At 37.3% G+C, this 14,376-nt stretch overlaps 1 protein-coding gene across 1 annotated transcript in view; it reads right to left on the reverse strand.

The window, feature by feature from the left end:
- Positions 1-14,376, reverse strand: part of NSD2 (nuclear receptor binding SET domain protein 2) — a 75,277-nt gene that overhangs the window by 26,844 nt on the left and 34,057 nt on the right. The window contains exons 4-9 of the mRNA XM_058804395.1: positions 13,710-13,876; positions 12,732-13,223; positions 8,289-8,433; positions 5,641-5,759; positions 2,412-2,493; positions 1,341-1,465 (exon numbers count right to left, since the gene is read on the reverse strand). Coding sequence (XP_058660378.1) covers positions 1,341-1,465; positions 2,412-2,493; positions 5,641-5,759; positions 8,289-8,433; positions 12,732-13,223; positions 13,710-13,876 — 1,130 coding nt within the window. The remainder of the gene's footprint in view (positions 1-1,340; positions 1,466-2,411; positions 2,494-5,640; positions 5,760-8,288; positions 8,434-12,731; positions 13,224-13,709; positions 13,877-14,376) is intronic.

The following is a 14,376-nucleotide window of genomic DNA, read 5'->3' on the forward strand; positions in this document are numbered from 1 at the left end:
GAATCTTTCTTCTGAGTCCCCAATATTTAGAGATGCATAATTTCAGCCAAAACCCCCCTGATTTTTCCTTAAACTAGTCTGGTTGAATAGAGAGCCCCAAATAGACCATTACACAGCAGGTCCCACCAGCAAAGCCAATCCAGCAGAAGCTGGTAAGACAAAAGATGGGAGTCTCTCAACTGAGAAAACAACATAAGTATTACTTTACCTGGCTGCTGCTATGAACATTATTTCCTGTGGGACCCCCTTTGCTTGTTTTATTGGGGTACAGGAGGGAGTATTTATTGAGGTTTTTTAGTTAAAATGTTTTTCCAGTTACAGTAAAGATATACAGCCATTAACATGCAATCTTTTTCCCCTACCCAAAGGTAAACTGTTTACTGAACATTGCCTAGATATTTTAACTGCATTCACTACAGCACCTCATGCATTTGTTAGGGGAGATGAAAGTCTCCAGGAGAGCTGGAAGCCCTATTCCCTTGTTAGCAGGCAAGTATTTTTTCTACAGTTTTTGTAACACAGACTGGGTGAAGCTGTTTGTCTATGGATATTTTACTAAATCCTACCAACTACAGATCCAAACCCACCTGCAAAACAGCATGCATACTTCACCCTCATGCTGCCACTCTTTGGCTGATTGGTTTTAACAGTGTAGATGACTTGGGGAATGGTTTAATGGATTGTATGAATACACTTCTGGTACATACATTTCATTTATTGTATGTCAACTGAGAAGAATCACAGTTCCAAATATGCAGAGCTAAGACTATGATTAGCAAGTATCAAAAAGATACACCCTTCACTGCCTGTTTAACTCTACTGGGGTTGGAGCTATTTGCATCACAGAGAAATAGCACTAAAACAGCCTGAAAATTAATTTGAGTTAAAAGGGGCTCTGCTCAGAAGACTGTCCAGTTCTAGATCAAACAGAGGATTAGGAAATCTGCTTTGATATAAAAGCTATGGCAACATGACAATATTGAGTTACATAATGTAACTAATGTAGTACACTTACATAAAAATCTGTAGAAGAAAATACAGAACACACTGGCATTTTACTTTGCCTCTAATAGAAGGTTACAATTCTAAAACGTTGTTGGTAAATACATTAAAAACCACAATAATATCTCGACGTCCCCAAAGCAGACGTTGGTGTTACAATAAATGATTTGCAATGCACACGGTAACAGATTCACAGAGGCCAAAACTGGAACTTGTCTAGAGCACCAACGTTAGAGAATTCGCCTTTGAGTTTTGCTTTTTTTTTTTTTTTAAACAAGGTTCACACCTGATAATTTCTGTAATTAAATGGCTGTGTGCAAACACCACTTTTTTTTTACCTCATTCTCAGTTAAGGAAGCTGAAGGAGATGAACTCTTGCTAAAAGCAAGAGTTGAAGATTCTGCTGCTGAAGCCCGATTTCGCTTCTTCAGAGGTTTACATGCATCAGACAGATTTTTCGTTGCTGTAAAATAATTTTGGTTTACAAAGTGAAGTTTGGAACTTTAAAATGTTATCTCCCTGAAGCCATTTAAAATATTCCTTCAAATACAAGAAGGAATTATTTAGGTAAGTCTTCTGGGCACCTACATAGGACTGAATGAACATGAAGCTTTTGAAGCCATGTATTTTGGCTTGATTTTAAAAATAAAGGTCTCCATTAATCAAATATGTGCTAAATGTTTTCCCAAATTTTTATAATTTCATTTCTATTAAAATCAAAGTATCTTGTGACTTAAGATCTCTTATAGCAGTTATATGAGAAGGCCTACGTGAGCTCATCACAATCTGAGTACCACTAACACTTTGTTAAGAGAAAATTTATATACAGGAGCCAAGTACCACACATTAGCCATGGCACATCACCACTCCTACACCGTGCAGGACTTGCTGGAGCTCGCTTGTCTTTGGCAAACCACTGTAACACCTGCAGAGACATGCTCTGATAGCAGTTACCTTCAACTTGAGCATCATTAACAAGTCTCACTTTGGTGTTTCCATCCAGGGTTCTACAGAATTCCCTCTAATGCTCCACACTGCCTCCCATCAAGCACCATGTCAAAGAACTAAAACCCAAAGTACCTAATGACACTGATGGCCACTGCACCTGTTTTACTGGGCCAGTGCAGGGGGCAAAGGGGAGCAGCAGGGCTTGTTCCCCGCTCACCAAGACCTGGGGCACCAGCTTTAATCTGGTGCCATCCCACAGGGAACTTGTGAACTGCTGCTCTCAGTCAGCAATGCACAGTTTCAGTCCAGGATCCAGCTGCAGGAGGGCAGTGAAGGAACAGGGCTCCCCCCCAGCTGTGGCACAACTGCAACTGCTCGCTGAGTCAGCGGAATTTAGCCGCTGGCATTTTAAAAGTATTTAATTGAAAAAGTTACATTAAAACTTATTCTGACCACATTACCTGACTGGTTCTTTTGTGAAGAGGAGGTTTCTGTGACCTTAGAAGAGTTTGTTTTTGCTGTTTTGTCATTGCTTGTCTCCCTCTGTCACAAAAAAAAATATGAAAAAATAAAAAAACTCCTAATTTATGAGTGGTTGGATACATCTGGCAATTAGTTCTGGATTTATGTCATTCAAAAGGAAGTGTCTTTACAAATATCTGAATGGTACTGCAGTTAAACTAGCCCCACTTAAGTGAACTTTAAAACTCATTTACAGCACAGGGTACAAACCTATAAACAAATGAGAAATATTAAAGAACACAGTACTTCAGCATCCCACTTATCCATCCCAAATTCAGCATATCAAAAGGGGGAGTGCTAAACACAAAACTTGTAAATTACCCTTACTATTCTTTGTACAAACGGGTCAAATTAAGACCTTTAATTATTAAATTGCAGAATTAGTATAGAAATTTGAGAGTAAACCCTGTGCAGAAATCTAAGTCTCAGAGAGACTTGCTTGCAACTCCATAACTTATAGCAGTGCCATTTTAAAAATTACTATGGTTAAGATTGTTTCAGCATTTCCAAAATAAAACCACTATTTTCAAGGGAAAATGAACAATATCTAAATTTGCTCCAGATTGAGAATTCATGATTAAAAGTTTAGGTCAAAAACAGGGGAAGTTTTTGTCAAATCTTTGTCAAAATGAAGACATTGCTCCTTACACATGCACTATTTTTTTTTCCATTTCTTAAGTTACAAATTCATTCAAATTACTAAAACTGTAGCCTAGAATACTTAACCCTGTCATGCCCACCTGATTAATAAGCACAACTCTACTGAACAGAAAGCTTTACACACATTTCCAATGCTTTACATGCTTTTTCACAAACTTCATCTGACAATCAGATTTACCAAAGATGTGTCGGTGAACACCTCAAAGGCCAGGGAACTGATTTCTTTGTAAAAATAAACACAAATGGCTAGAGATGTGCCATGTTGTGCTTTTACTGAGCTCTGAGCTGCCTACCACCAATGCCACCAGAGGATCCCAGTATGGGTTTGCTAAGATTACTGTTACACTTCTGGGCAAAAATGAAAGAAAAGAGGGTGTCAGGAGGAGGGTGCCAGACTCTTTTCTGGTGCCCAGTGACAAGACAAAGAGTAATGGCCATAAACTAAACCACACAAAGTTCCACCTCAGCATGAGGAAGATTTCTTTACTTTGGGGTGGCAGAGCATTGGAACAGTTGCCCACAGAGGTCGTGGAGTCTCCATCTCAGGAGACATTCCAAACCCACCTGGACACATTCCTGTGTAACCTGCTCTAGATGACCCTGTCTTGGCAGGGGGATTGGACTGGATGATTTCCAGAGGCCCCTTCCAATCCTAAGGATTCTGTGATTCTGTGAAAATGTACAGGATAGTTCATTCTTAAATTTAAAGTACACTTTACAGAACCCCCATTTTGTTAATGTGCATTTCATATACATCATCAAAGCAACAATGAACAAATTAGTTTTTCAAAACCTCCATATGGGCACTAATGGGTTGGTTACTTTATGTGAAAATATTCTGATTTTGTAAATAAGAATTAAGGACAAAGGGAGAGTACAACCCACAACTCTGTGCAAGTAAAATGTCATGAAATCAAAGCTCCTCCTATCCAAAATGATTGTACCTAAAGCCTGCAGGTAAACTGGGAATAGCAGAAGGTGTATGGTTAGTGTTTGCTTTTCTGAATCATTACATATTTTCCCTGTCATTCACTGAATGTTCTACTAAGCAGCAGCATATACAGCTGGAACTGTGAAGGCAGGAAAAAGACTAAGAGAGAATTCCTGAAACAAACTGTAAACCAGATCTGACCTTTCTGTGGAACACAACCCTGCTATATGCATTTAGAGTTTCCAAACCACCTAATATATATACACATCAACCCCCTTGTAAGCAGTTCTGATAAACTGACCAGAGAGAGAACAACATTTTTAAAATGCACATCATAAAGTCAGTGCTATTCATAGCCATTAGTGCTATGAATATTATGGGAATCAATAATCTCATTCAGTTATTTATTTTCCTGCTGGTATATTCACATATATTTGGTGTCACAGCACCAAAGATACCAGAACCTCTCATGAATGAACTAAACTGCAACCACCTTTCATCCTACTTCTGAGAATGTAGGGTAACTGTAGGGTACAAATGCTGGTGGGACAAGAAAGTACCTTTAGAACAGAAAAATGAAGGACTTTATAGGAGGAATTAATTGTAATAAGTAAACTTCATTATTCCATTCATCTCATGTATTACTGTATATGCAAATCAATGACACAAGTTTAAAAAGGTTTGAAAAACTGCTCCTAGAAAGTCACATGAATATGCAATGACTAACCCATTCCAGCAAGAAGTGCAGAAACCACTTTTGGCTCTTCTTTCTCCAGAGGTAACAACATTAAGAATTATCTCTGTCCCTTGCTAATCAGCTCATTAAGCCTATCTGAAATTCTCTTATTTTAATATTAAATTCTAAGACAACAAGTTGTCTTAATATCTACAATATCAACAGAATTAGCAAAACAACCAGCCCACCAAACAAACTGACACCTACAAATAAGACCTCCACAACTCAGTAAAAAAATAAATCTACTGCCTTCTATCAGGTTGTTTCATTTGCTTGCTGTACCACTGAAATTCTGAGCATAAAAGGAGCCTGAAATTTGTGTGATAAATATACTTATACTGCAGAAATATAAATTTACTGCAGTCTCTTAACCCAAGAAAAGGGGCAGCATGCCACTCTAAAGTGTCCTATAGCCTTCCTGTTTCTGAAAAGTAGTTTTTCTGTTTTGCTTTACTTGCTTTCCTCTCTTCTGACTTTTGTCTAAAGTAACTACTGGCTAAAGATATTTCTTTCACATTCTGGTAAAACTAACTCCAAACCAGGAGGAAAGAAAAAGAACTACAGAGCATAACACCACAGAGAGGTCATGCCTCCCTCTGCACATTCCTTTGGGGAACAGTTTAAGTAGCAAGTGCAACTTGTCCTACCTCCATCCTCAGAACCAAAGGGAAAAATCCCCCAGTGGTAAGCTCACATGGATCTCTGAATACTGACAACAGTTTGGTAAAATATATGGACATTTCTTTTTCAATCCTGAAAATGGAAATGCTGACAAACTTAACTACAGCAATGTGACTGGTGCTGCTATAAATCAACCCCAACAAACCAAGGACATAATTACCTTCCGATTATTCTGTTTATCCATCCTGAGTCTTTTCCTAGGTGCTTCCTGAACTTCAAAATCTTCTGTAGGCTCCTTTGTCCTCTTTTTTTGGTTTCTTTTATTTCCATGTAAATTACCTTGGGATGGGGGATGGGGGAAACTCACATGAAAAATAATCTAAAACCCACTTTGAAATTATTTGAACTGATCTAGTTATTTAAGGTACTTTTCTTTCAGTCATTATTTTTAAAACATGGATAAACATTTACACAGTTTGATGACCTCTTAATGCTTAAGGTCTGGTTTCTGGTGCTAAAGACTAAATCTAGAAAAAAATCTAAATCAACTGCTTCATACTCAAGTTATTTTACAAAGATGAGTCTACCTATACAAGCACTAGTTTAAGATCTGAATGTTACTGCCCAACATTTATTTCACATCATCAGACTGCATGTGATTGAGCTGTACAGCTTTTCACTCTCCTGCCACTTTGTAACAGTGTCTTACTACTAAAATTACTTTCTAAGTCCCCTCCTTAAGCCTACTTTAACTGGTGACATCTCTTAAGGGGCCTCTGAAAAAGATAAGATATCACCAACTGTACAGATTAATTCTCTTTCTGGCCTGGCAATTCCAGACTCTAACAAGCTGATTGTATTTTACATGAGACCATAAGATCCCTTTCTTTATGAACTTGAATCCTATGAACAGAACCACATTGGCCATTTTAGACCACAAAGTTATTTATATATTTAGATGGTTGTTCACTGTTAAGTTCAAGCAGCTGCTAAATACCAAAGGTCACTGAGTAATCTACATATCCCTACCACAGGTTCCACTATTGTCTGCACCTCAAAAAGACAGATGAGGGTTTGGAAAGTGGTCTGTTTCATCAAGATGAAATGACAACTTAATTAGACTCTCCAGTACTCTCTAGTTTATGAAGCTACAGAGTATTATTAGTATGAAAACTGCAAGCTCCAGGGGCACAAATATGTAAACTGAAAATTGCCCTACAGCTACAAGCATTCTATTTCAGTGGGAACAAATGTCTGTAAATATTAAAAATATAGCAACTTGAAAATATGGATAATTTTCAAATTAATGTTCTTATCTAAACAATCTAGGACATATTCTATGATCCAACTGAATCCACAAAGCAGACTGAAATGGCTCCAGGAGAACCTGCTACTTACAAAAAGCCAGCAAAAGAAATCCCACAACATTCTTCCAAGTTTAAGATAAGAGGATTTGAGATGGGGAACAAGTGAACTGACATATTTTCTGTAGGTAACTATAAATGTACACAATATATGTACTAGAAACACCTGGTACAGGTACAATTTCAATTACATTTCTTGCAATATGACACTGAGGAAGGTGAACAAAATTCAGCACTACAGTGTTAAGATATTTAATTTGGGATCCATTAAAGTTCTAACGTCAAGGAAGACAACATCTGAGATAAAATAAAGAGATTATGATACGTGGGTGATTACATAAAAAATACACTCAACAGCTACTTATAATGATGAGCTATTTGCACAGAACACAAATTTCAATTACTTCTGGATCTTGATCTCCTTTTAGGTGAGTCTTGAAACACTTTACGTTTGGCCTCTCCAATATTCTTCAATGATGAACCTTGAGAGATACAGAACGTGTTTTTTTTTTTAAACTGATATCCAAATATTTAACACTTAAAATTTTAAGTTAAAAACTTTTCAATTTTCCACAAAATGATGTTATTTCACACACACACACATAGTTAACAAAACTGACTGCCATTTTTATACAAATTTTTCCAAGTCTCACAAACTTTCAAACACTCCCTCTCATTCTTGTCATTGCCCAAAGCAGCACCTGTTGGCTTCTAATACTTCCATATAAGTCTTCTTACAGTGCTGTAAAGCTATTTAAATTTGAAAAATGATAGCTAGTTAAATTTGATAAAGCTCATGCAAATGGCAAACTATCTTCTTCCTCCTCCTTTCTCAAATAAGCAACTCCAAACCCCCTCAAATATTTTGGAAAACAATCGAGACTGTTCATCAAAAACAAACACCAGAAAAAAGCAACAAAAATACAAGGAGAAAAAAATAAAGTATTTGCAAACTTGCACAAAGTCCTAAAAACTTTGAGTAGCACAATAAAATGCCAAATGGCTGAAGGGTACAGAGTAAAGTCTGGAATAGTTCTTCCTGAGTTGATGATGATGTGAAGTAATACACTTTAGGCATATATGAAGAAAAGGTGTAGCACTGATTAAATTTTTTAAACCATTTCTAACTGTTCTATAAAAACAACATCTCAAATTTTACTAGGAGTTAACACTTCACCTTTCCTTCCCACCATCCACTTGTAACAAGCAGTGGAAACAATGGCAGCTGCTTATGGGCAGAAGAAGAATGAGAAATCAGCAATGTCTAAACAGCAGAAGGTTTACATATAACAACTTTTCAGAACAATGAGCAAGAAATGTAGACTTCATGGGTTGCGTTTATTGTAACCATTGGCATTCCTTTGCTATTGGCACAAACACCAAGAATTAAAACTGGAAAACAGTGAAAGCTGTTTTCCCTACAGGGTCTCAAATATGTGCTTAGTTTAATGCCACTATGTATATCAAATTTAGTTAGAGTACACTAGCACAGTTTTACGTTTACCAGAGTCTTCTTCAGATTTGGGAGAGGTCACTATGGCAAACTTTGTGTTATAGCGAGCTTTCTGTTTTTCACTAAGCATGTTCCACTGCGATTCGAGCAGCTCTTCAATCTCCTCACTTGAAGCATCTGGATGTTCAGCAACCACCTATACATGCAGAAATAGGGTTGAATTAAAAAAAGTGGCCATTGGAAAGAATGGTGTACACACTTCCATCACTTTGGAAAACTGGATACAAACAATAGCTAATATTTCTGCTGTAGACAGAACTAGAATAAAGCCTACTGTATCCAGTTTTGCTTTAAATAACCACTTCTCTGTCTGTCTTTTAAGAAAAAATCAACTAGCTTATTCAGAAATATTAAGACTAATTTTGGAAGTATCTATTTGCCTTTTGCCATTCAAAAACTAGAGTAAGTGGAGTAAGTATAAATCTTGTCTTGTGGTCATTAAAAAAAAAAGGGTATTGCTTCTCAATGAAGTTTAAATATAGATCCATAAATGACAGGCAAGCAATACTGGAATATACGTTTGCCTAGAAAGAAATCCATCAATTCAGAGCAAAACTCATTAATCATAGAACTCAGTACACCTAACTCAGCAGAGAGATTTACATAAGTTAGCATCTGATGCAATTTCCCTGTATTGATTCATCTTTTTTATATTATGCATATGAACCCTAGCTGTGCATTTTTTTTAATGCTATAAGCAGGACACATAATATCCATCAACATGGAGTTTAATAGAGTTTCCAGAAGTATACGCCAAAAAAAACAAACCAAAAAACAAAAACAAACAAACAAACAAAACCAAAAAAAACCCAAAAAACCCCAAAAAAACCAATACTAAAAAAAAAAGGAAAAAAAAATCCTCCCAAACTCCTTCAGTATACTCCTACTTCTACTTAAGGAATATCAGATTTGATTAATCATCCAAGTAAAAAAACTCTATGCTTGTGCAGAAATGAAACAGCAAGTTTAAAAACAATTCTTCTCATCTCATTACCCAACATTCCCCAAAATGAGTGATCTAACTGATACCCCAAAAACACAGAGCAAATGAAAAACTAAGTCAAGAAAGCCAGTTGTTCAAAGAGTAACACCATTCAACAGAACAGAAATACAAATTTTCTGGTAAGGTGAAATGAGTAAACCTAATTTCTTAGAATTAATGGTCTTACAACTACATTTCCTGTTACCAAACAGGATGCAAGTGTGACTCTTGCTTTTCCAGGTATTAAAAGAGCTGCAGTACCTTCCTTCCATTGGTCAGTGTCTAGTATGGAAATCCATGCAATAATTTTTCTCTTAGTAGAATTGCCTTGTTTCTACCTGGCATAATCCATCTGCATAAGGCTTGAGGAGTACAACTACCTTTGAAAGCCTCTACTCAATTTAGATTAAAATTCAGCAACTGGATTCACATTACTGAAAGGGAGGAACATAAACCCACAAGATACCCCTTCCACAAATCTCACTTCTTCAGAACACAAAATTAGCATCAATTTTGACTGCTGTCACAAATGTACAGGTCATTGTGCTTAATCTTAATTCTCCAAGAAATAACTAGATTTATTCGGAGAAATGAGATACACATTAACATTACCTCCAGTCTCAACAAAATAAGAATAACTTTCAGCTGACTAGCAGCACTGTGAAATGACAAGGAAAAGACACTGAGAATTCTTAATGGTGAAGGGACCCTTATAAATAAGGCCTGCAAAGAAAAAGCTCCATAGTCTTCTCCAAAGTCTCCATGTTAGTGAAATTATTCCTTAATTTTCCTCACAAGAGACTCAAGGCCCAAATCAATTGATGTAAACAGCATAGCTCTGCCTCTCACTTGAATGACACCTTTATCTCCAGTCAGACACTTCCCTACTATGCTTACTAGCCTTGTATTTTTCACAGGGGAAGCACACAATACAATAGTACAAAACACATCTTCACTCCTTTGGTAACAGCACAAAATACTTAATGCACCACTACAACCACAAAAGTGCTCCAAGCTTTCAGCACTTCCCTCAGGGATGTGGGAAGTGTGTCTCTTAAATCATTAAAAACATTCTCCAGCAGTTAAATAATAATAAAATCAAACCCATATATGAATCTCACTACCACACAAAGCCAGACTCCAAGCAAGACACAGCAGAAATGGCTCCACTGTTAAGAGAGCTTGGTATTATTAGAAGCCCCACAAGATGAGTCTTTAGCCATCCCTTTCACTTCCATCCCTTCCCAAGACTGGGGACAGAGAGCCTCTTCGGGGTCTGTAATGCTCCTTTTTTCTCAGTTTCTACATGCAAATACTAAGAAAGTCATACACTAAACTCTCCAATGCCACCAGTTCAAGCAGCTCAAAACCAGGTTTGTTTTTTAGCCAACATCATCACTCTTTCTAAAGCATCAGATCATCTACAACACAGCAAAACAAACTCTTGGTGAAAGTCATGCAAGTTGAACCAGATAAGCCTAACAGCAGGGGACACTCCAAATCTCAGGTTAGAATCTCCACCTTCCACCAATGGCATGAACCTGCCAGTTTAAAAGCAACATGAAAGGCAAAATATCTAAGTTGGTGTTTTCTCACTTTGCCAGTCAAATTCCAATCATGACAAAGGGAAGACAGGTTCTGATGATCAGTCAGAGGTATCTGCAGCTTTCACAACCTAGTTCTGTTCTACCCACAGAAGTGTTTCTGTACCTGTTAGAATGGATCACACATTCAGGCAGATTTGGGTTTTCATGACAGATTTCATTAAAAGGTATTCTAGGCAGAAATGGTAGGATGTCCTCTCTCTAAAAATACGTAATATTTTTAAACTTATTTCCTTCTACTTCAACTTTGTGCAACATTAGCCACTATCATCAGTGAGAATTTCAAGTTTAAGAAAATTTTTCAATTTCCTGAAATGACACTGAAGAAAATGTATTTCCTCAATTTCATATATTCTAATAGTCTTCATATTTTCCATCTATTAATTTGAAAATTACAGTATAACAACAGGGAACAAAGTGCGGTAAGTGGCACAGAAAATAGAAATACCAGAGACTCAGCACATCTCTCCTCTGCAAGGTGTGTTTGGCTAAGAGTCCATAAAGCCAGCCATCATAATCTCATTTCTTCCAGAGAAGCAACTGTATGTCCCTCAATACTGCAAAAGACTTCTTGCTATGTACATTGAAGGCCAAGGTGATTCCCTCTTGCAATGTCACTTACAGAAGAACTGGGAATAGAACTCATGTGTCTCCAACATGAGACAGATGATTTACCCATACAGCTTTTCAGAATTAGTATGTTAAAATCTGTATTTAATTGTCTGGCTACTAAACCATTTCCTTTCCAGAGCCAGCAAACTGCAATGCCAATACTCTTCTCAACTTAACCAAAGCCACTAAAAGGTTTATGTAATACTGTGCTCATTTTCATTCTCAATATTACCTTAAATTTCAATGATCTAATAAGATCCCAAGTTGAACCACAACTGACTTCCATCCAACAGAATCTGCTTCCCCAATATTCCTTTATAAAGTTTACATCTGTTAATTCTTTTCTAATACAAGTATGGTTGACAATGAAGTCAACCATTCAGTAGCTAAAGAGTATGACAAAGTCAGCGCTAACTTCTTGATCCTTCTGTGAACAATATGTAATAGTACAAGTACAAGAAAACATAAGATATCACACTAGCTTCAGATCATGGAACAGTACTGTAAATGGACTAAAAGACTGAAAGGAAGAAAAATCCTAATTTTAAAGTAATGGTAAGTCCTGTTTTAAAAGTAATGAGCTACACCAGCAGTAGTGCTTTTTACACTTTTAAGTCTTCCTAAAACAAATTGATAATAACATACTGTTTTATTTATTCTACCTTGTATTGGAGTGTGCCTCAAGAGGACCTAGTTTCTGTCCCAGAAGATTGCACACACTGACAGTGATTTTTACAAGCTTTGGTAAGCAGCTTCTTTTGAAGCTCAGCAAAAGGTTCCAGGTAAGTAAATTAAGTTTTGAGGTGTTCAAAGATAAGGGAACACACAGAATCAACTGAGCCATGTCCTCAGAAAGAATGTAAAAGTTGTCTACAAGCAGATTGCCATGAACAGCATAATCTTTGTTACAGTTGCCTGAGCATATATGTATGCATATGTATTGTATTGTACATACACTAAAGACAAAATATGGCTGATACAAAGGACTACTGGTTTATGTGGGAAGATACTAACACAACTTTTGCTCGAAATACAAAAGCAGTTATCACCATCTTGTTTATATAGCTCACATTCCCTTCTTTCTCTATTTCTGTCTAGAATAAGATTTGATGCAGGCATTGTCAAATCCAGATTGTGCAGTAATAACTAATTTTTGTTTACTAAAGTAAAGTAGTTTCTTCAAGTACAGAAATGAGAAGAGGCAATCAACAATAATAACAGCTGAAAGAGACTAACCTCATCTCTGTACTTCTGACAAAAAACCAAAAACTGAGATACTGCATCGCCCTTTCTGCTTCGTGGAGTAGACACTGGAGTTTTCTTCCTATTGAGAGGGGAGCCTATCCCTCTTTTGGATTCTGCCTGTTCAGATGACTTTTGAGGAGTTGTATTCTTATCCTCCAACTGACTGCTCTCTTGCATATCATCAGCAGCAGAGAGTTTTGATGTCCTTCTCCTCCTCTTGCTAGGAATGCCAGACTCCTTCACTGATTTCAGATTTGGAGTGGTTTCTTCATGTGAGTAGGACGACTCATCCATCTCCTCCAAGGGTTCCACAGCAATGCCAACCTCCTTTGCCACTCGAGGGTTGAGGTGGGGTCTGTCCCTGACATAGATGAAGGTGTACTTGGCCTTGCGCTCCTCCACTGTCATGGCCACAGCTTCACTGGCCTGCTGCACACCCATCTCCCACTGCGGCCGCAGCTTCCCCGACACCGGCTTCAGCATCTGCAACACGAGACAGCCCTGTGAGCAATCTGCCCACCTGTGACTGCAAAATGCTGACATTGACATCCAACAACCCCAAGAGACCAATTATCATGCAGGTCTGCAATTCAGAGCTCAAATGGAGCTGTATTTAATAATACTGATACCATAGATGAATCCACGACAAAGCAGAAGAGTCCTAATATTTACTGAGTAACAAACAGTGGGAAATAATTGTCATGCAGGTCTGTGATTCAGAGTTCATATGAAGCTGTACTGGATACAACTGACACCACAGATAAATACATGACAAAGCAGAAGAGTACTGATGTTTACTGAGTAACAAACAGTGGTAAATCACCCCATCCTTTGCATTTATAAATGAAATGTAAGACTCCTGTAAAACAAGCTGTCTTTAAGCTTTTTATAATACCTATTTATATCCGTACATCTCTGTAATGCTAAAATAAAAAGCTCCAAATCTTGCCTGATTTGGGAACCTCTTACCTTTATTTTCTCTGCTTTAGTGAGGGCTTGTCTTGCACTCTCTTGGCATAATTGTTCAAACTGGTCTTTTTCTTTGAAGGGCACCAGGCTCTTCTCAAATATCCAGGCTCGCTCTGGGGCATCTCCAAAAAACTGAACGTGATATTGACGAAAACTCTTCTTCTGTCCTGAAAATTAAAAAAAACCACATGTATTTAAGATCTAGACTCTGGTAAGCCCCTGCAGACTTGAAGTCTGTAAGCTGCTAGAGTTGCCATAACAAAAGCACAAAAAAACTGGATAACCTTTCAAAAACACACTTAAATGAGACTGAAAGTCTCTGAAAGATAATGTATGAAGTCTGACCCAAAAGCTCAATAGTTTAATTCCCAGCAAGAACATGCTTGGCTAAATTAACTTGAGGTTACAATCACCTGTCAGTTTTCCACGTATATTAACTTTACATGTAGGTTTGGGTGTTTCTGAAAATGAATTCAGCATTTAATTTCCAAGGAACACTGAGAAGGTTCCGCAGCTTGGAGAGCTTGTGCACTCAGCCTCCTCCCTAAGTCTCCTAAAATTTATCTTTTTGTATTCTTAAACAGAGACACGTATTTAATCTGCTTTTAACCCGTGCAATCAAAACTTTATATTAATCAAGATTTTTCAGGAATCAAAGAAATCAATA

The sequence above is a fragment of the Ammospiza caudacuta genome, chromosome 4 (assembly GCF_027887145.1).
Source record: "Ammospiza caudacuta isolate bAmmCau1 chromosome 4, bAmmCau1.pri, whole genome shotgun sequence".
Taxonomy (NCBI): Eukaryota; Metazoa; Chordata; class Aves; order Passeriformes; family Passerellidae; genus Ammospiza; species Ammospiza caudacuta.